The sequence below is a fragment of the Squalius cephalus genome (assembly GCF_949319135.1).
Source record: "Squalius cephalus genome assembly, chromosome: 16".
Lineage (NCBI taxonomy): Eukaryota > Metazoa > Chordata > Actinopteri > Cypriniformes > Leuciscidae > Squalius > Squalius cephalus.
In genome coordinates this window covers 2271895-2297174 of record NC_137137.1, presented here as the reverse complement: position 1 = coordinate 2297174, position 25280 = coordinate 2271895, and the positions used below count along the sequence as shown (strand labels likewise).

At 40.9% G+C, this 25280-nt stretch overlaps 1 protein-coding gene across 1 annotated transcript in view; it reads right to left on the bottom strand.

Moving 5' to 3' along the window:
- Positions 1-25280, bottom strand: part of LOC307173417 (uncharacterized protein) — a 30355-nt gene that overhangs the window by 4207 nt on the left and 868 nt on the right. Inside the window, exons 2-4 of the mRNA XM_079896521.1 lie at positions 19425-19587; positions 12905-14554; positions 10300-10380 (exon numbers count right to left, since the gene is read on the bottom strand). Coding sequence (XP_079752647.1) covers positions 10300-10380; positions 12905-14554; positions 19425-19485 — 1792 coding nt within the window. The 5' untranslated portion in view covers positions 19486-19587. The remainder of the gene's footprint in view (positions 1-10299; positions 10381-12904; positions 14555-19424; positions 19588-25280) is intronic.

The window sequence follows — 25280 nt, the reverse complement described above, 5'->3', positions numbered from 1 at the left end:
ATTTTGGTACTTTGTACCACTTGTATTGAAGTTAGATCATAATTGTTTTACTTGTTTTTAACACTAAACCCAGAAAGACCACAACAAAACTTGTGTATGTGTTAGATTTCACATTTCTTAGTGTGTGTTCATCATAGTTAAATAAAGAGTAAGACAATTATCCAATTCATTTTAAGAAATTATTTAATAAAGAAAAAATACATGATGCGGTTTACATGTTTATTGGCAGAGCAAAATCTTCCGTGTTAAACGATCACTGCTCAGATTACATATGGTCCCAACCTATAGAGCAGTGAGTAACACTGGAGCAATGTTGCAGTTAGTGAAATAAAATAGATTCACTCTACAAGTGATGATTGAGCATTAGTGATGAACATCTGCTGTTAACAAGCAGAATCACTGAAGATAAGTGGAACAAGAAGAACAGGAAAAAAGAGAAGTACAACTGACTCACAGCCATCCAGCCTTAGATTACATTAACTGCAAATAAAGTAAATGATCTCACCAGAGGAGGGTTAAACCATTTCAAAAAACATCATCACTGTGTTCACTTATAATAAACCATTTTGACATTATTTCTTTCATATGGTATAAAAGTAGGCGAGGTATCCAAAGCACATCAGCTGACCACAGGGGTTCCTCAGGGTTCAGTTCTTGGACCCTTACTCTTCTCCATCTACACCACGTCACTGGGTCACATCATACAGGCACATGGTTTCTCCTACCACTGCTATGCTGATGACACACAGCTCTTCCTCTCATTTCAACCAGATGATCCCACAGTAGCTGCACGGATCTCAAGCGGTCTGGCGGACATCTCGACATGGATGAAGGAACATCACCTGCAGCTCAACCTGGCAAAGACTGAGCTTCTCGTCCTCCCTGCAAATCCATCTCTACAACACGACTTCACTATCCAGCTAGATTCATCATCAATCACCCCATCAAGGTCGGGCAGAAATCTTGGAGTGATATTGGATGACCAGCTGACCTTCACAGATCACAGATCACATTTCAAAGACAGCTCGATCATGCAGGTTTGCACTGCACAACATCAGGAAGATCTTCTTCTCATCTCAACTTCAGGAAGATCTTCTTCTCAACTTCTCGTCCAGGCCCTGGTCATATCTAGGCTTGACTACTGCAATGCTCTTCTGGCTGGACTTCCATCATGTGCAACTAAACCTCTACAGATGATCCAGAACGCTGCAGCTCGTCTTGTCTTCAACGAGCCCAAAAGGGCCCACGTCACTCCTCTGTTCATCACTTTGCACTGGCTACCTCTCGCTGCTCGCATCAAGTTCAAGGCATTGACGCTTGCTTACAGACCTATCATACAGGCTCAGCTCCCTCCTACTTTCACTCACTCCTACAAGTCTACATCCCTACCAGAAGCCTACGATCGGTCAAAGAGCGACGTCTCGTGGTTCCATCACAGAGAGCCACAAAATCATTTTCCAGAACATTCTCATTCCCAGTTCCATGCTGGTGGAATGCTCTCCCCTCCCTCATCCGGAATGCAGAATCCCTGACAACATTCAAAAGACAACTGAAAACCCTTCTCTTACGTGAGCACTTAACATAATAATAATAAATACAAAAAAAACTTTCCTTTTCCTTTATATCATCGCTTACTCTGACCAATGCCTGAACTTCGTATTTTGAGCACTTCTTGCGTTGTTTTTTGCCTCTTCACAATGACTCGCTTAATTTAGTCCTAATTTGTAAGTCGCTTTGGACAAAAGCGTCTGCTAAATGACTAAATGTAAATGTAGTTGCAGTCTCCATTAATCTTGACTTTGTTTAAATTTATTATTTTTCAGCAATTGATGAAAGTGCGTGCTATTACTATCGTCTACAATATTTCATGCTCCTGACTACAATGACTCATTTTACTATACACTTTTTTTGGAATCATTGGAACTGATCGGTAAGGCCCATTCACACCAAGGACGATATAAAGATATAGTTCTAAAAATCGTTCTCAATATCAAAGAATAGCAGAGTTCACACCACAGCTATAACAATAAAGATATAGAGAAACGATATCGCTGGGATCACTTTCAGAACGATTATTTTTCATATAAAACACTGAAAGCCATTCAGAATCCATTCACACTAGTGCAAAAAATGCCCGTGCAAAATCAGTTTTTGTGTGTGTTTTTAGTAATTGTTGGTTTGGTGTGTTTGAGTGCTCATTGTTACAATTACACAGCAAAAGTTCAGTGACATTTTTATTTGTGCATGGTAGAAAGCACACAGTGAACTCCGAGAAAAAGCTATGCTTGAGGAAACAGTTTGTGTATAGGCCACTACAAATGATGCCCGTGAAAGAGACTGTGAACGCATTGAATAGGATATGTTTAGTTGGTGAATAGCATAGGCTACTATTACACAGTAGCAATAACGTTAAGCGCACCAGAATGAAATATAATATTCAGAAACAGCATAGCTGACATATAGATTCAGTTAACATCCACAAATGAATAAGCGTGTTGATTCAGGGAGCAGTGCAAAGTGCCCGTGCAAAATCAGTTTTTGTGTGTGTTTTTAGTAATTGTTGGTTTCTTGGTAAAGAAAACACATTTTTACTCCAATTAATCAAAATGGATTTATCACGTTTTGGAACCAAACTATAATATTCAGAAGTAAACAGTGTAGCTGACAGATTGTCAGAATGTTTATTTTTAAACCACAACCTTCTTGGGGCTTCTTTGACCGATACAACTCTCTAGTGTCAGAATGTTTATTTTTAAACCACAACCTTATAAAAATGATATATTTAACGATATCTTTAGCATTTCTCATCCAAACAACGTCAAACTTGGCACTGCACTTACTCGTGCCCGTAGCGAGACACCTGTCGAGTTTGAAATCCATCGGACTAACGGTTCGAGAGATATGTGGTTAACAGACACACACACACACAGACACACAGACAGACAGACGTTCCTGTCATTTATAGAGAGATTTAAAATGGCAGACAACAGAAGAAGTTAATCGCAGAGGTCCAGAAAAATCCACCACTGTTTGACAAGTCAAGCCCCTTTTCAAGAAAATGGATATGGAAAACAATCGTTCATACCCTCGGAATAAATGGCGAGTATTACCTCAGGTATCCGGCGCTCGTTTCCACAAAGTAGGTGTTGTTTTACTTTTTATTCCACAATATTGACTCCATCAGCTAACGTTAAATTAGATCGATTACACTAGCATCACTCAAATCATAGCATGCTGACGACATCTGCTGATTAAAGCAGTGTAAATGCAACAAGAACAGCAAAAACATGTCCAATGACGTTGTACACACTTTGAAACCGCAGCGCGCGAGCTTAGAATAAACAGACCATAATCGTTCGTTGATGTGGACGCAAATATAGTTATAGTCATGGTTATCTTTATAGTTATCGTTCTTGGTGTGAACGGGCCTTATATGCCTACAGATGCTTTGAAACGGGAGACAAATCCTTCGATCCTTTGAAATGTTTCACTAGTTTGAATTTTTACTTTATTCCAAACTTCAGATGACATTGATTAACTAAAAACTAAAACAAATTTTTTTTTAAATTCAGTTTTACTTTCAACAGATGGAGCTAAAGAAATTACAAAGTTTTTACAGTACTTACAGTAAAATTACAGTAATTAGGCCTATATATTACAATAAATGATGTTCTATATGGTCGAACACAAAAAACGTAATAAAATAGGCCTAGTTATTGTTTTAGCGGTTTTTGTAACCTTAATAAATAAGGCTATGACACCAAAAACTACAAGCCTAACTTATATTTTAAATATTGTTGAAAACAGTCAGTAATAATAATAAAAAAAAAGAAGATAAAATTACAAGCAATAGCACAAATAAATACTGCAAAACAAACATAGGCCTATACAAATGAAATGACTAGTTATTTTTAGGTTTTTAATGTATGTCTAAACTAGATTTTCAGGTACAGAAATAGTAATCAAATGTCAAGTAGCCTATAGTCTTCACGATACAAATATTAACCCTTATTAAAGTTATTCAGTCAAGACTAGAGCAGTGAGTGACTTTTACAGTACGTGTTTTTACTGATCCAGGGAAAGGTCAGGTGGGCGTAGCATCATCCCAAGATTGAAAGAAATCATCTTTATTTCAAATCAATAATAAAAGAGGAGTTAGATAAAATATATATATATATATTTTATTGGGATAATGAATAAAAGGGTAGGCATCTACATATAATATGACCATTAGTAGGAAGAGGAGGAAAGAAAATCTAGACTCCAGACTGGGACATACAGGACTTTACTCAACAATGTATATAATAGGAAAACATCTTACAGGATTATGTGATTGGTGTGTGTAGTTAGAGAAACAGTGGAACAGATATACAGAAGAAAGAAAGAAACTAACAGATGAATTACAGAAGAAAGGAGAACAGCAATTAACCTGAACCCTCATTCTTCCCCTGTGGATCAAAATGCCCTAAAATTATATTTAGATTATTTATTTTTTTTGTCCAGAAAGTTAATTTCATTTCGTTTGGTAATATTTTCTCTATTTTTACACTCTCAGAAAAAAAGGTACAAAAGCTGTCACTGGGACAGTACCCTTCAAAAGGGTTTTAATATGTACCATTTAGGTACTAATATGTACACTTTTGGTATCAATATGTACCTTGAGGGACTAATATGCACTCTTTAGGTACAAAGGTGTACCTTTTGATAAGGTACCGCCACAGTGACAGCTTTTGTACCTTTTTTTCTGAGAGTGTAAATGCAATTTGTTTTTGTTTTTGTGGAGATTTTTTTGTTATTGTTTTATTTAAATTACCTTTAAATTACTTTAAAACCTTTAAATTACCACATTCTTTCAATTTAAATTCAAAATAACACAATTTCATGCATAACCCTTTTAATTCACTTCAAAACATCTGACATTGGGTGAGTCTGCTGACCTCTTGTGGAAAAAAAATATCTATAACATGATATTATGACTCTTATATGGGACATTCTACCAGAAATGTACATTTCCACTCATAAAAAATCTTGGGGGGAAAAATATATTTTTCTTAAATCTGAACGTTGAGTCATGGAGGACATGTTAAACTATGAGAAACACATATCATGCCATCTCAGCATGTTTTTATGATTGAATAAAATACATTTTTATACGCATTTCACCCCTAAAATGTCAGGCCCTGTCACAGACAAATTTGTATATGTTAGAATGGTTTCCTAATGAATTTCTTTGATACAAATAGCATTTTCTTATTGATCACATGTCCCTGATTGTATCTAACATGGTTTTGTAATTCCTTTAAGAAATATAAGTAACTTTTCGGTCAACTGTAGTACACAAAATCACCTTTACATAGGAGATTTTTACAAAAACATAGTGGTGGATATATCCCCCCACGTTCATCTACACAGTTAAAGAGATTAATTAATTAATATTTCCTCAAATAGTACACTTTTGTCATAATTTCCTGTGTGACAGGACTGACCATGGCGTGACAGGACTGACGGTGCTGTGACAGGACTGACTTTATGGATTTTTGATGATGCAGAAAAAGTTATGTTTTGTGTTCTTTATTTAAGTTTTGATTGGCATTTCTTTTTTAAATTATTATTATAATTTTAATGTTAATGTAATATTAGACTATGGTAAAATTCAGCCAAGGACATACATAATATTGCCAAAAGTAATGGGACAGCCCTCCAAATAATTGAATTCAGGTGTTCCAATCACTTCCATGGCCACAGTTGTATAAAAATCAAGCACCTGGGACTTCATTTTACTATTGTATGCATTAAATAAATAATATATGCAATAAATGTAATAAAAAAGAACAATAACTTTAATTTGTAAGGCCGTGTCACACAGGAATGTGACAGGGCCTGATGGTTTGCAATTTTAAACTGCCATTACTCAGCCTGCTAGCATAGCATAAAAACTGTTAACATGCAAGCAAGGAATTTCAGAAACCTTTTGGATTTAAAACATTTTCATTATTTTCTGGAATGTTTTACCGTAACAGGGCCTAACCCTTTAGCTCGTCTTCCTAAAAACACCCACAAAAACAAGCTTAAAATCATACAATTCAATGACAGAATTCAGCCTTGATCAATGTCAGCTTCACCTGGGTCAAATGATGTCACTTCCTCTGAGTGATACCCTTAAAGGCGTATCTCACACATTTTATGTAGAGTTTTATGTAAACGTGACAGGACTGACCAAAAACATGGGGACAGTTGTAAAATAGAATTTATTTGTAGAATTTATATATAATTTCATGTTTTTGATCAGTTGATGTGAATGATAACAGCTTAAACTTGTTATTGATGGAGGTTTTTTTCTAAATAACAGTTTTTAGCATAATAAAACTATGAAAGCTATAGCTCCAATTTGGCTGAGGACAAGGACATGGACAGGATTTGTAATTTTCAAAAGTGTTTTTAATAAAGAAAAAAATATCTGAGAACCTAATGAATGACATATTCCTTTACAGAACAACTCACAGAAATCAACTATGAGCCAGTTTTAAAATTTTTTGGATGAAATACTTTTTTATTCGCTGTAACAATTCAAGGACAGATAATGTACGTTTCTGGTAGAATGTCCCATATATATATATACGAATCTTGCCACTAGATGACCGTATGCATTCAGATCTGATTCAGATACACATGTAGACATTATTAAATCATTTTTTGGTAAAGTTTTAGCATTTTTAGTTTGAATTTTGAGCATTGTTATGGTTTTCTATGTGAAGCATTCCTCGCATTCCATTCATTCCCAAGGGCGTCAAATTCATAAACTCCTCAAATCCAGTCTATTTTTGTGTGTTTATTCGTGGTTCAAATGCGACCAAAGTCCTATGGTCTTGGACCCCTCCGTTGAACACTTAAGAGGGGAAAGTCTATTAATACAATTTCTGAATAGAAGTCAGTTAACAACATTATTTTATAAAGTGCTAATAAGCCCACAAACCGCCCTGGTCTCTATTGCCACACTGGTGTCTGGTCCTGATGAAGCTGTCTGGTCTAAAATAAGGTATTCTCATAGTTTTATGGGTTTCTGGGGACAGTGGAGGAGGTCAAACGCTGTAGACACTGTCATAATAATGTCAGTGGTCTCCACATTTTCCAGGAAAACAAAGCGTTGCTTAACAAAACTGTTATGAACGTAGGCCTAAAGAGCTAGGAAGTATGCATGGTATAGGGCAGTAAAATATGCATGCAACTAAGTAATTCAGTAGCACCAGGAAACAGATTGACTACTGGATGAACAGGAAATCTAACAGAATGACACATTTTCTAAATGTTTTGGTTTATAAGAGAGTCATCGACAGACAGGAATCTCAAGTATCAACAGATTCCCGTCCATACGCCTACAAATGAAGGAGGAACAAGTACTTACATGAGAACAGATAATTAATGTTTCCTTACACATTCTTTCCATAGTTTGCTTAACACTTGTATGTTCAAGATTAAAGGGGTGGTTCAGGATTTTGGACATCGGACCTCATTTCCAAGTTAGCCTGGGTGTTATTTATCAGTGCATTTGCATAGTTCGCCGGTGCTAGGCTAGCGCGAGTCAAAATAACAAATTAAATTAAATATAATGCAGTTTTTGTTATAATAACAATTATTTAATGACATAAGTAAAAATATAATAAATATGAAATATAGTGCTCAGCAAAATCTCTTCTCTAGCTATTTTTTCTATTCAATTAACATGGTCATTAAATGGCTTTCCTGAGGTAAATATAACGTTATGTGACATAATTGTTCTCCTGCTGTTATATTGACCTCTTTCCGTGGTTGAAAAACACTAATTGGTCGAAATTATGTATACTTTCGGTAAGTTGTACTGCATCTTTAAATAAAAAAGTAACAGATGATCGGTCCACGTGCACTTGACCTGAGGCGCTCAGCGATCTGTCACGTCACATTTACAAGCGCCAAACGTATTTTTGTCTGAATTTCATAATAAAATTGACGGAATCTAAGAGCTGAGAATTAGTTTAATATTAAAAGTACCTCTGCTCCGCAATTTTTCTGTGCGTCAGAAAATGGATGTGTGGCGTGAGAGCGTGTGAAAAGTGTCAATTGCGTGTGTGTCACGCTCAATTGCGTGAGAGTTGGCAACCCTGTTTAAATATTCAGGATTTTGCCTCACATGTTAGTGGATAAACTGTAGTTGTGGTAGTTCAATTGTCGTTGATGCCAGTGTAAGTGGTGTTGTAGATGTGGTAAAAGGTGGTGGTGTTGTGAAAGGTAAAGAGGTAACTGAAGTGGTTGTAGTAGTGTACTCAGTACAGCTGCAGTATCAGTTTGATCGTAGGTTGAGTGGTAGGCTACTTTGAGCTGTGAAATGAAAAAACATGTTTAATATCAACAATCAGATAATCTGAAGCGTTTACAGATGGTTCTTGTTTAATGATGCAGTGTAATCCCATCCGTTTCTGAATTCCTGATGGTGCTTCTCCAAATCTTTCAAAGTGATTATAATCAGATGTAGATCTAATTCCGTAATGAAAACTATATAAATGTGACACACAAACAGTGCAGCTGATGTGAATGCTACCTGTGGTTAAGCGGCTCATTGTGGCCAGCAGAAAGCCGATGAGAATCACATCAGGATCAGTGTGTGTCTGGATTGTTTCCTCTTCATTTCTCACGTCTGTCCAGAGTCCTGCCAACTTACACTGATGTCAGAGACTGATAAATCAAAGTCAGATTTCTTTCATCAGATAGTGTACAGAGATCCTGAAATACTGGATTCTTTATGACATTATTAAAATACCCTGATGAAGGTCATTGCCAAAAGATTTCCAGGCTGTGTGCAGGACTTTCTTTCCTGTTTTTTCTGTTGCACTTACAGTGTCTTATCTGCATGAGATGTTCATAATGACATTAGATCATAATTGTTTTATGCATTTTTAACACTAAGTATCTAAGTCAGAGAGACATTTGTTTTGTGGTCAGTGCAACTGCACTGATTCAAACAGAATCATATTTCCATGGATAATCACAGAATACAAGTTTAAAACATTTGTTTCTTTTATTTTCAAATTTTTTTGGTTAACAAGAGTTCTTCCTCATCATGTGTATTTCAGTGTGATTATCATACAAGAACCTCAACAATAGAGAAAAATGAAGACCGTGTTAAATAAGCAGCAGATTCCCGTCTGTGCAAATGAAAAAGGAACAAGGAATTACATGCAGCAGATCTAAGAATCTAAGGTTTTCATACACATTCGTCCCATATCACACATATAAAGTGCTATATTCAAGAGTTTAAGATTAAAGCACATCAAACGTAAATGGATAAGATGTGTTATCAAATGCAATGTTTGAGTTGAACCATCACCATAAAAAAAATCCCATATTAAAATAGTAAAAGTCCAGTAGCGATGAGGATTTATTCATGTTTGTTCTTCCTGGCTGGTTTCTGACTCAATCACATGGTGATGATGATGATACCGGCTGAATTCTCGTGACCTCAAAAGAGTAGATGTCATTATTATACGCTCTCAAGGAACTCTCCAGGAAAGCGGCAACCTGAGAAACAAGATGACAGCAAGTGAAAAAACAGCAGGTGCAGAAGAAGAAGAAGAGCACAATAAAGCTGCGTCCCAATGCTGTCCATTATTTATAGAATGCAAGATAAGAATTATGATATTTAAACATTTAATATAGTTTGATTGGATGTTACATTAAAACATACATCCCTTGACAATTGTGATGTAAAATATATACTTTAATGGTTCAGAACAACAAGCAATAATGGAGGATTTCTAATCAGGCAAAAAATTGAAACTCTAATAAAGTTCTTTCAGCCAATAGAATCACTTTGGGGCCTAAAGGGACGTGATGTCACACCTATTCACTATCAACTCGATTGTAGAGCGACTGTGAGGATGAAGCTGCAACTGTTTATTGTAAAATGTTTAATTAATTTAGCTTGATTCTAATGCTATTTCTGTTAAAATGCTGGCATACTTTGGTTTGAAATACTTAAAAGTAAGTACTTTCCCATCACCTGCACACTTAAGTACATTAAGAGTGTAGAGTGTGTATGTGAACTGAATCGCTCCGCTCACCTGACGCAGTGCAGCCTGACGCTCTTCTTCAGTGGACGACTCCTCTGCCAAAACCTCAACATCCAGATTAGTGAGTAATGAGAGAACATCTGCAAAATACCAAAACACTTAGTAGTGATTTCAGGTTTCACTGCCTCTCCTTTACAGTTGCAGCAGTGATGGTAAAACTTGACCTACATGTTCATTCACAAACACACAGATGAATTACCTTTGGGTGGAGCTGTAGGGGAGATTAATGGAGGCTTTGTAGTGGAGGTGACTGGAGGGGCTGCAGTTGTGGTATTGAAAACTATAAAGAAAGTGACAGATGTCATGATTGTTGTTGTATCTTAGATGATTCAGCTCCCCGATCGAGTCCCGAGATGGCCGTGGCAGAGCGGCTCGTGTTGGGTCCAAGTGACTCCGCACTGTCGCCAAACTCTCAGCTTGTGGTCGGACCCTTCCTTCCTGCGGGCAGGTGTTCCCCTGGAACAAGTGTCCAGGCACTCTGTGGTCACCACGGATGCCTCTGCCACCGGCTGGGGGGCCACGTACAACGGGCATGCAGCTTCAGGTCTGTGGACAGCACTGTGACCGTTGTGTACATCAACCGCCAAGGTGGTCTACGCTCCCGCCGCATGTCACAACTCACCCGCCATCTCCTCCTCTGGAGTCAGAGGCATCGGAGGTTGCTTCGTGCCGTTTACATTCCGGGCCTGCTCAACCGTGCAGCCGACGAGCTGGCGACTCCATCCCCAGGTGGTCCAGCTGATTTTCAGGCGCTTCGGGACCGCACAGGTAGATCTGTTTGCCGCCCCGGACACGTCTCACTGGCAGTTATTTTATTCCCTTACTGAGGGGACCCTCGGCTCGGATGCTCTGGCACACAGCTGGCCCCGGGGCCTACGCAAATATGCGTTTCCCCCAGTGAGCCTTCTTGCACAGATCTTGTGCAAAGTCAGGGAGGACGAGGAGCAGGTCTTGCTAGTTGCGCCTTATTGGCCCAACCGGACCTGGTTCCCGGAACTAGTGCTCCTCGCGACAGCCCCTCCCTGGCCCATTCCTCTGAGAGAGGACCTGCTCTCTCAGAGACGGGGCACCCTATGGCACCCGCGTCCAGACCTCTGGAAACTCCATGTCTGGTCCCTGGACAAACCGCGGATAAACCGCGGATCGGGCGGATGACGTGACGAAAAATAATATTTTAATTAAATTCGGGCGGGTGGCGGGCGGTTGAACTAATCAAATGAAAAATATATGTATACATACAATCAGCGGATGGCGGGCGGGTGCGGTTTTGATAATTGGTCAAAAACGTTGGTGCGGATGGATGGCGGACGGATGATGAGTTTTGTGATGCGGTTGCGGATGAAATAATAGCCCATCCGCGCATCTCTACTCTATACCCTCTTGGGATTTGTCTCTGGTCCTTTCGGCATTTCAGAGACCACCCTTTGAGCTTCTGCAATCAGCTGAGTTAAAAATCCTGTCCTGTAAGACAGTACTCCTGGTTGCATTGGCCTCTATCAAGAGGGTAGGGGACCTGCATGCATTTTCGGGCGACGAATCGTGCCTAGAATTCGGCCTGGATAACTCCCACGTGATCCTGAGACCCCGGCCCAGATACGTGCCCAAGGTTCCTAGCACTCCCTTCCGGGACCAGGTGGTGAACCTGCAAGCGCTGCCTTCGGAGGAGGCAGACCCAGCCCTGGCTTTTCTCTGTCCCGTTCACGCTCTGCGTCTGTACGTGGACAGAACGCAAAGCCTCAGGACCTCAGATCAGCTCTTCGTCTGTTACGGAGGCCAGCAGAAGGGAAAGGCTGTCTCCTTTCTCTCAGTTCCACTGTGTGGGGTATAAGGAACAGCAGCTGAACTCCCTCTACGCAGGTCTTCCGCCCCAGCCAATTGGGGGTCTGAGAGTCTAGCGTAGGGCGCTGGATGTGGCAGCAACCATGGCGAATTCCAAGGGATCCCAATTACGTCGTCACGTCGAAGTTACGTCGAACGTGAGCGACTGAAAGGGAACGTCTCGGTTACTAATGTAACCCTCGTTCCCTGAAGGAGGGAACGGGAGACGTAACGTCATGTCACTACCGTTGCTGACCATCGCTGCATGGCCGTCACAAATCTCAGCTCCTCAGCGAAAAACAATGTGTGCGTGCGCCCGCTTCCTGTTTATACCCGCGCTGCGGGGCGGGGCGCGTGACGCGATTCACGCACGCCAATATTCATTGGCTCGTTCTGTAGACACTCGAAGTTGATAGGGCTTCCTGAAGTGATCCCAATTACGTCGTCACGTCGACGTTACATGTCCCGTTCCCTCCTTCAGGGAACGAGGGTTACATTAGTAACCGAGACGTTTCACTGTCCTTCGGTTGCAACAGTGATAGTAGAACTTGATCTACACCTAGAACTGGTTCCTTGCCACTGTTGCCTTGGCTTTTGGCTTGCTTAGTTGGGGACATTTAATATTCAACAATATTATTGATCTGCCTTACTTAAGGTGGACAATGATGTTTCAAGCAAATGCTTTTCCTTTGAACTTTCTATTAATCAAAGAATCCTGAAAAAAATTATTCCAGTTTCCACAAATTATGAAGCAGCATAACTGTTTTCAACATTGATAATAATAAGAAATGTATTTTGAGCATCAAATCAGCATATTAGAATGATTTCTGAAGGATCATACTTTAAACAGATTTAAAATCCCTCTGTGTCAAACGACCTCCTCAGTTCCTGTTCCTGACTCGCTATCTACAATGCTAACAGTTGCCCGCAACAGTGATAGTACAACTTGACCCACACGTTCCTACACAAACACACAGATGAATTACCTTTGGTTGTAGCTGCAGTGAGGTTTAATGGAGGGGCTGCAGAGTTTAATGGAGGGGCTGCAGTGGGGTTTAATGGAGGGTATGCAGTGAGGTTTAATGGAGGGTATGCAGTGAGGTTTAATGGAGGGTATGCAGTGAGGTTTAATGGAGGGGCTGCAGAGTTTAATGTAGGGGCTGCACTGGGGTTTAATGGAGGGGCTACAGTGAGGTTTAATGGAGGGGCTGCAGAGTTTAATGTAGGGGCTGCAGTCGAGTTTAATGTAGGGGCTGCAGTGGGGTTAAATGGAGGGGCTACAGTGAGGTTTAATGGAGGGGCTGCAGAGTTTAATGGAGGATCTGCAGTGGAGTTTAATGTAGGGGCGGAAGTAAGGTTTAATGGAGGGGCTGCAGTGGGATTTAATGGAGGGTATGCAGTGAGGTTTAATGGAGGGGCTGCAGTGGAGTTTAATGTAGGGGCGACAGTGAGGTTTAATGGAGGGGCTGCAGTGGGATTTAATGGAGGGGCTGCAGTGAGGTTTAATGTAGGGGCTGCAGTGGGGTTAAATGTAGGGGCGACAGTGAGGTTTAATGGAGGGGCTGCAGTGGGATTTAATGGAGGGGCTGCAGTGAGGTTAAATGTAGGGGCTGCAGTGAGGTTTAATGGAGGGTATGCAGTGGGATTTAATGGAGGGGCTGCAGTGAGGTTTAATGGAGGGGCTGCAGTGGGGTTTAATGGAGGGGCTGCAGTGGAGTTTAATGTAGGGGCGGCAGTGAGGTTTAATGTAGGGTCTGCAGTGGGATTTAATGTAGGGGCGGCAGTGAGGTTTAATGTAGGGGCTGCAGTGGAGTTTAATGGAGGGGCTGCAGTGGGGTTTAATGTAGGGTCTGCAGTGGAGTTTAATGGAGGGGCTGCAGTGAGGTTTAATGTAGAGGCTGCAGTGGAGTTTAATGGAGGGGCTGCAGTGGGGTTTAATGGAGGGGCTGCAGTGGGGTTTAATGGAGGGGCTGCAGTGGAGTTTAATGTAGGGTCTGCAGTGGGGTTTAATGGAGGGGCTGCAGTGAGGTTTAATGGAGGGGCTGCAGTGGGGTTTAATGGAGGGGCTGCAGTGAGGTTTAATGGAGGGGCTGCAGTGGGGTTTAATGGAGGGGCTGCAGTGGAGTTTAATGTAGGGTCTGCAGTGGGGTTTAATGGAGGGGCTGCAGTGAGGTTTAATGTAGAGGCTGCAGTGGGGTTTAATGGAGGGGCTGCAGTGGGATTTAATGTAGGGGCGGCAGTGAGGTTTAATGTAGAGGCTGCAGTGGGGTTTAATGGAGGGGCTGCAGTGGAGTTTAATGGAGGGGCTGCAGTGGGGTTTAATGTAGGGGCTGCAGTGGAGTTTAATGTAGGGTCTGCAGTGGGATTTAATGTAGGGGCGGCAGTGAGGTTTAATGTAGAGGCTGCAGTGGTGTTTAATGTAGGGGCTGCAGTGGGGTTTAATGGAGGGGCTGCAGTGAGGTTTAATGTAGGGTCTGCAGTGGGATTTAATGTAGGGGCTGCAGTGGTGTTTAATGGAGGATCTGCAGTGGTGATGAATGGAGGATCTGCAGTGGTGATGAATGGAGGATCTGCAGTGGTGATGAATGGAGGGTCTGCAGTGGAGTTGACAGGAGGGTCTGCAGTGGTATTGAAAGCTGTAGAGAAAGTGACATATGTCATGATTGTTGTACATTATCTGAAAGCAGGGTCGGCCCTTTTATGTATATAAAGGCTGATGATGGTTAAACTATACAAAAACATCACCTAAGCCATATTACAGCCTAAACACAAATAGCAAGAGCATTACATCTAGCATTCAAGTCAAGTCACCTTTATTTATATAGAGCTTTTTACAATACAGATTGTTTCAAAGCAGCTTTATATATATATATATATATATATGTATGTGTATATATATAGTTGCTCTGGAGAAAACAGTCATTGTCCAGATGTCATTCATGCACAAACTATTCACTGAGCACTAACAAAAGTGTTTGTTTTCCAGTTGATGGCAGTAATCTTCCAGTAAACTATTGCCCGTTTCATGTTTTCACCATGAATGAACCTGAGAAATGTAGTTTTTTTTTATGTGAATTTTACATAAAATGTTGCAATTTTAAATAAACCTGTATATAAATATCATTACTAATTTCGGCAAATACATTTTTAAAATGCCATACAGCATATCCCCCCAAAAAACTGCACAACTGTAGAGTAAAACATTAATTAAAAAAGTGATAGTACATGCGTCTAAAAAACTGACATGATTGTTACAAAATCACACTGTCTGGGGCACCTGGAGAACCTAGAAAAGCTGTTAACATGAAGTTTAAGGTAAAAATAACTGCCATTAAATTTATAGTATCTTACTGCTGTGCAATTAGATATTCTGTTCATTCATTACATCACTTTACCTCTTTATCCACTTTTATCCTCTTCTTTTCTTCTTTTTGACACTGTATCTATCGCAGACTATAATGCTAATTTATAATGTGTAAATTCGGCCATCCGTCACAATCAAGTAACTTTCATTGTGTTTACACCAGGCGCGAGCTGCCAGGCCCGTTTCTACGGGGGTGCTTGAGTGTGTTAAATGAACTGTTACCTGGCTAAGGAACTTGGTAAGTGGAAATGGGCCAATAAATTTAGGAGTGACTTTATAAGAGATGGAACACAAAGAAATTCCTTTGAAGAAAGCCACACTTTTTGACCTACGAGGTAGACGGGAGTCTTAGACTGGTGGCGATTGTCTTGGGCCTTGGTGCGACGTCCAGATGTGCTGGATTTAGAGTGGGTTTCTTAAGCACTGGGATTACACAAACCTTTCCCACAGCATTTAAGTAGGCTCGTGCAACCCCACTGCTTAAGAAACCCACTCTAAATCCAGCACATCTAGAAAATTACAGAGTTATTTCGCATCTTTTCCATTCGTCGCGAAAACTCTTGAACGAGTTGTTTTCAACCAGATCTCTTCCTTCCTTACACAGAACAACCTCTTGGACAACAATCGGTCTGGTTTCAAAAGCGGACACTCAACTGAGACTGCCCTGCTCTCAGTAATTGAAGCTCTAAGACTGGCAAGAGCAGCTTCCAAATCCTCAGTTCTCATCCTGCTGGATCTGTCTGCTGCCTTTGACACAGTTAACCACCAGATGCTCCTGTCAATCCTAAAGATGAAGGGCATCTCAGGAACCGCACTCCAATGGTTCAAGTCTTACCTCTCAGGTAGGTCCTTTAGGGTATCATGGAGGGGTGTTGTGTCTAAGACCCAACATCTAGCTACTGGAGTGCCTCAGGGCTCAGTGCTTGGACCACTTCTCTTCTCCATCTACATGACATCACTAGGATCTGTGATTCAGAAACATGGCTTTTCCTATCACTGCTACGCTGATGACACACAACTCTACCTCTCATTCCAGCCTGATGATCCGACAGTAGCTGATCACATCTCAGCCTGACAGACAGACATTTCTGGCTGCATGAAGGACCACCACCTTCAACTAAACCTTGCGAAGACAGAGCTACTTGTTGTCCCGGCCAACCCAACACTTCATCACAACTTCAACATTCAGGTAGGTTCGTCATCCATAACTCCATCAAGGTCAGCCAGGAACCTTGCAGTGGTAATTGATGATCAATTGAACTTCACAGACCACATTGCTAGAACTGCCCGGACATGTAGATTTGCCTTGTACAACATTAGGAGGATCAGGCCCTTCCTATCAGAGCATGCTACACAACTCCTTGTCCAAGCGCTAGTTCTATCCAGACTGGACTATTGTAATGCTCTCCTGGCTGGTCTTCCAACTTGCACGGTCAAACCTCTGCAACTGATCCAGAATGCTGCAGACAGAGTGGTCTTTAACGAGCCGAAGAGAGCACATGTCACTCCTCTCCTCACAAAGTTGCACTGGTTGCCAGTTGCGGCTCGCATCAAATTCAAGTCACTGACGTTTGCCTACAGAACAACCACTGGCTCTGCTCCCTTTTACTTAAACTCATTACTTCAGACTTATGTGCCATCCAGAAATTTGCGCTCTGCAAGCGAACAATGTCTTGTGATGCAATCTCAAAGAGGCACAAAATCTCTTTCTCTGACCTTTTCCATGACTGTTCCCCACTGGAGGAATGATCTGCCTAACTCAACCAGAGCTGCTGAGTCCATAGCTGCTTTCAAGAAACGGCTGAAGATGCTTCTTTTTTGACAGCACTTGCTACAGTAATACTAACACTTTCTCTTCTATTCTATTCTATTAAAAAAATGAACATGTACTGCGTTAGACTAAACTGAGAAGGGTCATAGCACTTGCATATTGTTGTCCTACTGTTAGTTTAACTGCTTCTATTGTTCTCATTTGTAAGTCACTTTGGATAAAAGCGTCTGCTAAATGAATACATTTAAATATAAATGTCCCATTTGGATGAACATCTGTCTGGCTATCATCCAGGTGCGACCAGACCTTTGGATAAAAACATGGGCAGAAGGGACCGTGACTCAAAATGTTATTCCATTTGATTTAGCTATACGTTTTTAGGTTATAGCAAATTCAGACCAACTGCTGGTCTACACAGAGAGAAAGCCCTGTCTAGGCTCTTCTGTTGTGCCGAGCCATTCGTTAGTCTAGTTGTTTGATGAGAAAATGAAATGTAGCCTAGTTGCAATACACGCATTAAGTTTTGTAAGCACTATTATTACTAGAATATTAGAAATCTAATACTCAAGCTGTTTCTCATTTTTCTACTCTTAATATTAAATTAAAAAAACGACTGAGCGAAAGATACACGGATTCTCTTGAACCACCACCGTGTTTGCGGCAGAAAACTACTGCAGTGCAGCCAAAATGCTCCGTTCGACTTATCTGAGATCCTTTACTCTTCCCTGTGGATGACCTGTGACCTACTTTCTGTGAGATCTGAATTTTTGAGTTTGAATTTTTGAGATTGAATTTTAGAAAACTTTGAAAAAAATTTGAAGATGAATGTCTTCATCTTGAAAACTTGAATCTGTATTTTTTTAAACTGAATATTTGCAGTAGAAGAATTCAGAACAAAAAAACTAGCTGTTTGAAAATACATGTCTATAAAATTCAGCCATAAAAACATTTCAATTTGTTAAATTTCAAATGTTCAATATTCGTTTAAAAAAAATCTAATTCAGAACTAAACTACCACCTAAAATTCAATTTTGTTAGATTACACTTGCAAATAATTCAAATTTACACAATTCAAATTCAAATCATATTGTCATATTTTAAGCTCCATAAGGCAGCCGCAGCGAGCGCAGACACAAAACGGCCAGAGAAACGGAGGAGCGACTGTAGTCAGGCGTTTGTGCAAAACTGTGGAAAAACTGCAGAAAATGTGCGGGTGTTGAACCCTCTCACCGGGAAAAGTGTTAAACAGTGTTAAAACACCCACATCCCCTACTATGGAGATAATAATATGACAAAATGAATTGAATTTGAATTGTGTAAATTTGAATTATTTGCAAGTGTAATCTAACAAAATTGTATTTTAGGTGGTAGTTTAAATAGTTCTGAATTTGATTTTTTTTAAACGAATATTGAACATTTGAAATTAACTTAATACTCTTATTTATAGTCATACAGATAATATGACATCATTTGAAACAGTAAAATGTATATTTTTATTTGTGTACATTCAAAATGACTACAAAATATCATGCCGTTGAAGAATAAATAAAACAACATGATGCGCTGCTTTAGCGCATCTCGGTCTCCTTCAAGATCTTTTCTGGTGCACACCAAAAATGAACCAAAATACAGAGAATAGCCTTCTTGGCGCAGCTACTTTTGAAAGTCAACATTTATATTATTTAACGTTAAATGCATTATATATGCCTGAGTCACTTTGGAATAAATCACAGCGTGTTTCATGATAAAATGTGACTTACAGTCCGGAAAATAGGCTACAGTATAAAACACCCACATCCCCCACGGGCATACATTTGTGAATCGGAATCGGATCATGACATCATCTGTATTAATACTCAGCCCTAGCAGAGAGCTCAGATACGTAAGACAACACTTTTTTTCAGAATTGCTAAACTTAAATCTCTCACTAATGAACAGATCAGTATGGAGCCAAAAAAGCTCTGTCTAAAGCAAGATGCAGTTACACCTCTTAAGAAGAAAAGGAAATATTTCTGTGCATGTACAGTATATAGTTTAACACAGATAGAATTTAATTGCACACATTTGTAAACTCCTTCTTAAAGGTATAGGAATGTGTACAGTATAACAGATTAGAATAGTTTGAGAAGTTTAAAATTAGCATTGTAATATAATGTTTAAAAATTGAATTGGTGGTCGGAGCAGGTAGTATCAGAGCTATGGAATAAAATAAATGTTTAATATCAACAATCAGATAATCTGAAGCATTTACAGATCGTTCTTTTTTTATCTGTGCAGTGTTATTATTCCATCCTTTTCTGAATTCCTGATGGTGCTTCTCAAGATCTCCCAAACCGATTAAAATGAATATAATCATTGATGTGAATGTTACCTGTGGTTAAGCAGCTCATTGTGGCCAGCAGACAGCCGATGAGGATCACAGCGGGAGCCATCAGGATCAGTGTGTGTCAGGTCTCTGTCAGTGATCTTCTGACCCACATCTTCTCCTTTTTGTGCTCCGGATTGTTTCGAGTCCAGCCCCCTGCCAACCTACACTGATGCCAGAGACTGATAAATAAAAGTCAGTATTCTTTTATCAGATACTGTACAGAGATCCTGAAATACTGGATTCTTTTAAGACGCTATTAAAAAACCCTGATGAAGGTCATTGCCAAAAGATGACCTGGCTGTTAGTGACAGTGTGCAGGAATTTCTTTCCTGTTCTTTCTATCGCACCGACAGTGTTACACCCGCACAAAACCATCCAAATTTATATTTTCTTTTTAATAGTGAATATATACAAGTAAAGCGATGACACTTTGCCACTTTGTACCACTTATTGATTTAAATAACTTAGTTACTTAGTGAAATAATTGAATAATAAGTTACTTATTGAAATAAATAACTTCACATATTGAAGTTAGATCATAATTGTTTCACCTATTTTTAACACTACGCATCTGCTGGGTCATAGAGATTTTATAGTCAGTCTAGCTGTATTGATCCAAACAGAATCATATTTCTCAGGAAAACTCAGAGAAGCTGTTGCTCTGGATGATCACATGATCCAAGTTTTACTAATTTGTTTCATTTCGTTTTCAAAATGTTTTGGTTCACAAGAGTTTTTCCCTTATCATGTGTCATGTGAAACTTCCCTTATCACGTGTCATGTCAATGTGTCATATCAAGTCAAGTCACATTCATTTATATAGAGCTTTTAACAATATGAATAACAATATTTTACTATTTTACTTGTTAAAATATTAACAATATTGTTTCAAAGCAGCTTTACAGTGATAATAGGAAATTACAGTAACAGATTGTTTTGGCTTTACAGCAGCTCTAGGATAAAGTTATTGTCCAGCTAAAGTTAGTTTTGATTGATTGAGTCACTTCCGTTGTGAAGATCATTAGTTATTAACTTAGGGGCCGCTAACACGACACCGTTCTAACAGAAAGCGCTCAACGTGCTCCGGCCGCCCATCCGCACAAAACAGTGCTTGGTGGCTCAAGAAAGCACTCCCAGAAATAGGTTCCAGGGTGCAAATGATTATCAGTTATCTCTGCGTAAACCTACGCAACCTCTGCGTAAACCTCTGCGCAAACACAGACGTTGCGCACATGCGCATATGCAGCCTAACATTGAATACACTAAGCCAAATATGTGTTTTTAATCTAGCTTTGAACTGACATAGTGTGTCTGCTTCCCGGATAATGTTAGGAAGACTGTTCCAAAGTTTTGGTGCTAAATAGGAAAAGGATCTACCGGCAGCAGTCGATTATGATATTCTAGTTATTATCAACTGGCCGGAATTTTGAGATTGCAATAGACGTGAAGGACTAAAATGCGTTAAGAGCTCGCTCAAGTACTGGGGAGCTAAACCATTTAGTGCTTTGTAAGTAATCAGCAATATTTTAAAATGTATACAATATTTAATATAGAGCCAATGCAGTGTTGACAGAACTGGGCTAATATGGTCATACTTCCTGGTTCTGGTAAGAACTCGAGCTGCAACATTTTGGACCAGCTGTAGTTTATTTATTAAGCATGCAGGGCAACCACCCATAATAGCATTACAATAATCTAGCCTTGAGGTCATGAACGCATTAACTAATTGTTCTGCATTTGTCATTGAGAGCATATGACGTAATTTATATATATTTTTAAGATGGAAAAATGCGGTTTTACAGATACTAGACACATGACTTTCAAATGAAAGATTGGTATCAAAGATCACACCCAGGTTCCTAACCGACGACGAAGACTTGACAGAGCAGCCATCAAGTGTTAGACAGTATTCTAGATTATTACGTGAGGAAGTTTTTTGTCCAATAATTAGAATCTTTAGAATCTCATTTTTTCAGAATTAAGTAGTAGGAAATTACTAGTCATCCAGATTTTTATATCAGCTAGTGGAGTGGAGTTGATAGAATGGTTTGCAGTGGAGTTGATTGGAGGGTTTGCAGTGGAGTTGATTGCACGGTATGTAGTGGAGTTGATAAGACGGTTTACAGTGGAGTTGATTAGAGGGTTTGCAGTGGAGTTGATTGGAGGGTTTGCAGTGGAGTTGATTAGAGGGTTTGCAGAGGAGTTGATTGGAGGGTTTGCAGAGGAGTTGATTGGAGGGTTTGCAGAGGAGTTGATTAGAGGGTTTGCAGTGGAGTTGATTGGAGGGTTTGCAGTGGAGCTGATTGGAGGGTTTGCAGTGGAGTTGATTGGAGGGTTTACAGTGGAGTTGATTGGAGGGTTTGCAGTGGAGTTGATTGGAGGGTTTGCAGTGGAGTTGATAAGACGGTTTACAGTGGAGTTGATTGCACGGTATGTAGTGGAGTTGATTGGAGGGTTTGCAGTGGAGTTGATTGGAGGGTTTGCAGTGGAGTTGATTGCACGGTATGTAGTGGAGTTGATAGGACGGTTTGCAGTGGAGTTGATAAGACGGTTTGCAGTGGAGTTGATTAGAGGGTTTGCAGTGCAGTTGATTGGAGGGTTTGCAGTGGAGTTGATTGGAGGGTTTGCAGTGGAGTTGATTGGAGGGTTTGCAGTGGAGTTGATAAGACGGTTTACAGTGGAGTTGATTAGAGGGTTTGCAGTGGAGTTGATTGGAGGGTTTGCAGAGGAGTTGATTGGAGGGTTTGCAGAGGAGTTGATTGGAGGGTTTGCAGAGGAGTTGATTGGAGGGTTTGCAGTGGAGTTGATAAGACGGTTTACAGTGGAGTTGATTAGAGGGTTTGCAGTGGAGTTGATTAGAGGGTTTGCAGTGGAGTTGATTAGAGGGTTTGCAGTGGAGTTGATTAGAGGGTTTGCAGAGGAGTTGATTGGAGGGTTTGCAGAGGAGTTGATTGGGGGGTTTGCAGTGGAGCTGATTGGAGGGTTTGCAGTGGAGCTGATTGGAGGGTTTGCAGTGGAGTTGATTGGAGGGTTTGCAGTGGAGTTGATCACACGGTATGTAGTGGAGTTGATAGGACGGTTTGCAGTGGAGTTGATAAGACGGTTTGCAGTGGAGTTGATTAGAGGGTTTGCAGTGCAGTTGATTGGAGGGTTTGCAGTGGAGTTGATTGGAGGGTTTGCAGAGGAGTTGATTGGAGGGTTTGCAGTGGAGTTGATAAGACGGTTTACAGTGGAGTTGATTAGAGGGTTTGCAGTGGAGTTGATTAGAGGGTTTGCCGTGGAGTTGATTAGAGGGTTTGCAGTGGAGTTGATTGGAGGGTTTGCAGTGGAGTTGATTGGAGGGTTTGCAGAGGAGTTGATTGGAGGGTTTGCAGAGGAGTTGATTGGAGGGTTTGCAGTGGAGTTGATAAGACGGTTTACAGTGGAGTTGATTAGAGGGTTTGCAGTGGAGTTGATTGGAGGGTTTGCAGTGGAGTTGATTAGAGGGTTTGCAGTGGAGTTGATTAGAGGGTTTGCAGTGGAGTTGATTGGAGGGTTTGCAGAGGAGTTGATTGGAGGGTTTGCAGAGGAGTTGATTGGAGGGTTTGCAGTGGAGTTGATTGGAGGGTTTGCAGTGGAGCTGATTGGAGGGTTTGCAGAGGAGTTGATTGGAGGGTTTGCAGTGGAGTTGAGGCTGTTGACATGCAGTCAGTGATTCATTTCAGCACAGATAAATCAGATTTCCACTATGAATGTTTCTGAATACCTGTGAGCATGCACGGCGCCAGGATTCCAGTTTTGGATGGGCCAGACCAATTGTGGGTGGGCCTTAAATTAGAAACGTTATCAAATTACTGTTTAACCTAATAAAAATGACTGATTAATATACGGTTATATTATCTGTGCTTAAACTAGATGTACCGCATCGCGTGTACGTGTGCGTGTGGATGTCAGTGTGTGTGCATGCTTGCATTTGTTTGTATTCCTGCATGTGTGTGTGTGACAGTATCATCCTAAACCAGCAACCCTTCACTCAACAGCACCATCTACAGGCCGATGAGTGTACAGTCACTAAATGTGCACATAAATGAATTTATTTTATACCCCCCCCATGGATGAAATTCTACAAAACTTAGCAGAGGATACCCCCAGAGGATGTCAAGTTAATCATACACATGAAATATGGTGCAGTTCTGAACATCTCCACTGAAGATAGGGGCGATTAAAGCAGAATAATATTGCATTTTCATTTTTTATGGGAGGGGCGCAAATCACAAATGACTGATTATGGGCTAGGTTGATGTGGGCCCTTAAGAGTGGGCCCTACATACCATAAAAATTTCTTCATCCTCGGTGCCACGGTTCAGGTAGTTATTTAGGAAAAACTGCATTTTTTTGGGTTTGGGGGGGCCCAGCGCGGGGGGGGGGGGAGTGGCCCCCGGGGACCAAACGAAATTTTTCCGTAGAAGTGTAGTGGGGCTACATGCCCACCAAATTTCATGTTCCCCGGTGCTTCGGTGTCCCTGGTATCGTTGACGAAAAATTTACGGGGGCCCCAGCGCGGGGGGGGGGGGGGAAGTGGCCCCCGGGGACCAAACGAAATTTTTCCGTAAAAGTCTAGTAGACCAACATACCATAAAAATTTCTTCATCCTCGGTGCCACGGTTCAGGTAGTTATTTAGGAAAAACTGCATTTTTTTGGGTTTGGGGGGGCCCAGCGCGGGGGGGGAGTGGCCCCTGGGGACCAAACGAAATTTTTCCTTAGAAGTCTAGTGGGGCTACATGCCCACCAAATTTCATGTTCCCCGGTGCTTCGGTGTCCCTGGTATCGTTGACGAAAAATTTACGGGGGCCCCAGCGCGGGCGGGGAAGTGGCCCCCGGGGACCAAACGAAATGTTTCCGTAAAAGTCTAGTAGACCAACATACCATAAAAATTTCTTCATCCTCGGTGCCACGGTTCAGGTAGTTATTTAGGAAAAACTGCATTTTTTTGGGTTTGGGGGGGCCCAGCGCGGGGGGGGAGTGGCCCCCGGGGACCAAACGAAATTTTTCCTTAGAAGTCTAGTGGGGCTACATGCCCACCAAATTTCATGTTCCCCGGTGCTTCGGTGTCTCTGGCATCGTTGACGAAAAATTTACGGGGGCCCCAGCGCGGGGGGGGGGAGTGGCCCCCGGGGACCAAACGAAATTTTTCCGTAAAAGTCTAGTAGACCAACATACCATAAAAATGTCTTCATCCTCGGTGCCACGGTTCAGGTAGTTATTTAGGAAAAACTGCATTTTTTTGGGTTTGGGGGGGCCCAGCGCGGAGGGGGAGTGGCCCCCGGGGACCAAACGAAATTTTTCCTTAGAAGTCTAGTGGGGCTGCATGCCCACCAAATTTCATGTTCCCCGGTGCTTCGGTGTCCCTGGTATCGTTGACGAAAAATTCAGTAAGGTGACGGGAAAAAAAAAAAAAAACTTTGACAATCCCTATATGACCGCTTTCGCTAGCTACGCTAGCGGCGGTCATAATAATAGAGATTTTAATAGCTTGATGTTGCAGTGCAAACCAGGCCAAGTTCTTTTGAACTTTCTATTCATCAAAGAATCCTGAAAAATAAAATGTATTACGGTTTCCAGGAAGTTAGAAAGATTTTTGATCAGATATGATCAGTTTTCAGAGGGAAGTACATATGTTTGCAATGTTTGTAAGCTACATATCTTGTTTCACCTCCTCCATCAAAAACAACCAACATTTTAATGGATAGTTTAACCAACTATTATCAGAGAGAAACTGCTGTTCTCTGCATTAAAATAATCTGTTTAATTTAATCTTGATGCAGTGCAAACCAGGCCAAATCACGGTCTATTTGTGTGTGTGAATTTTGTTAGAACAT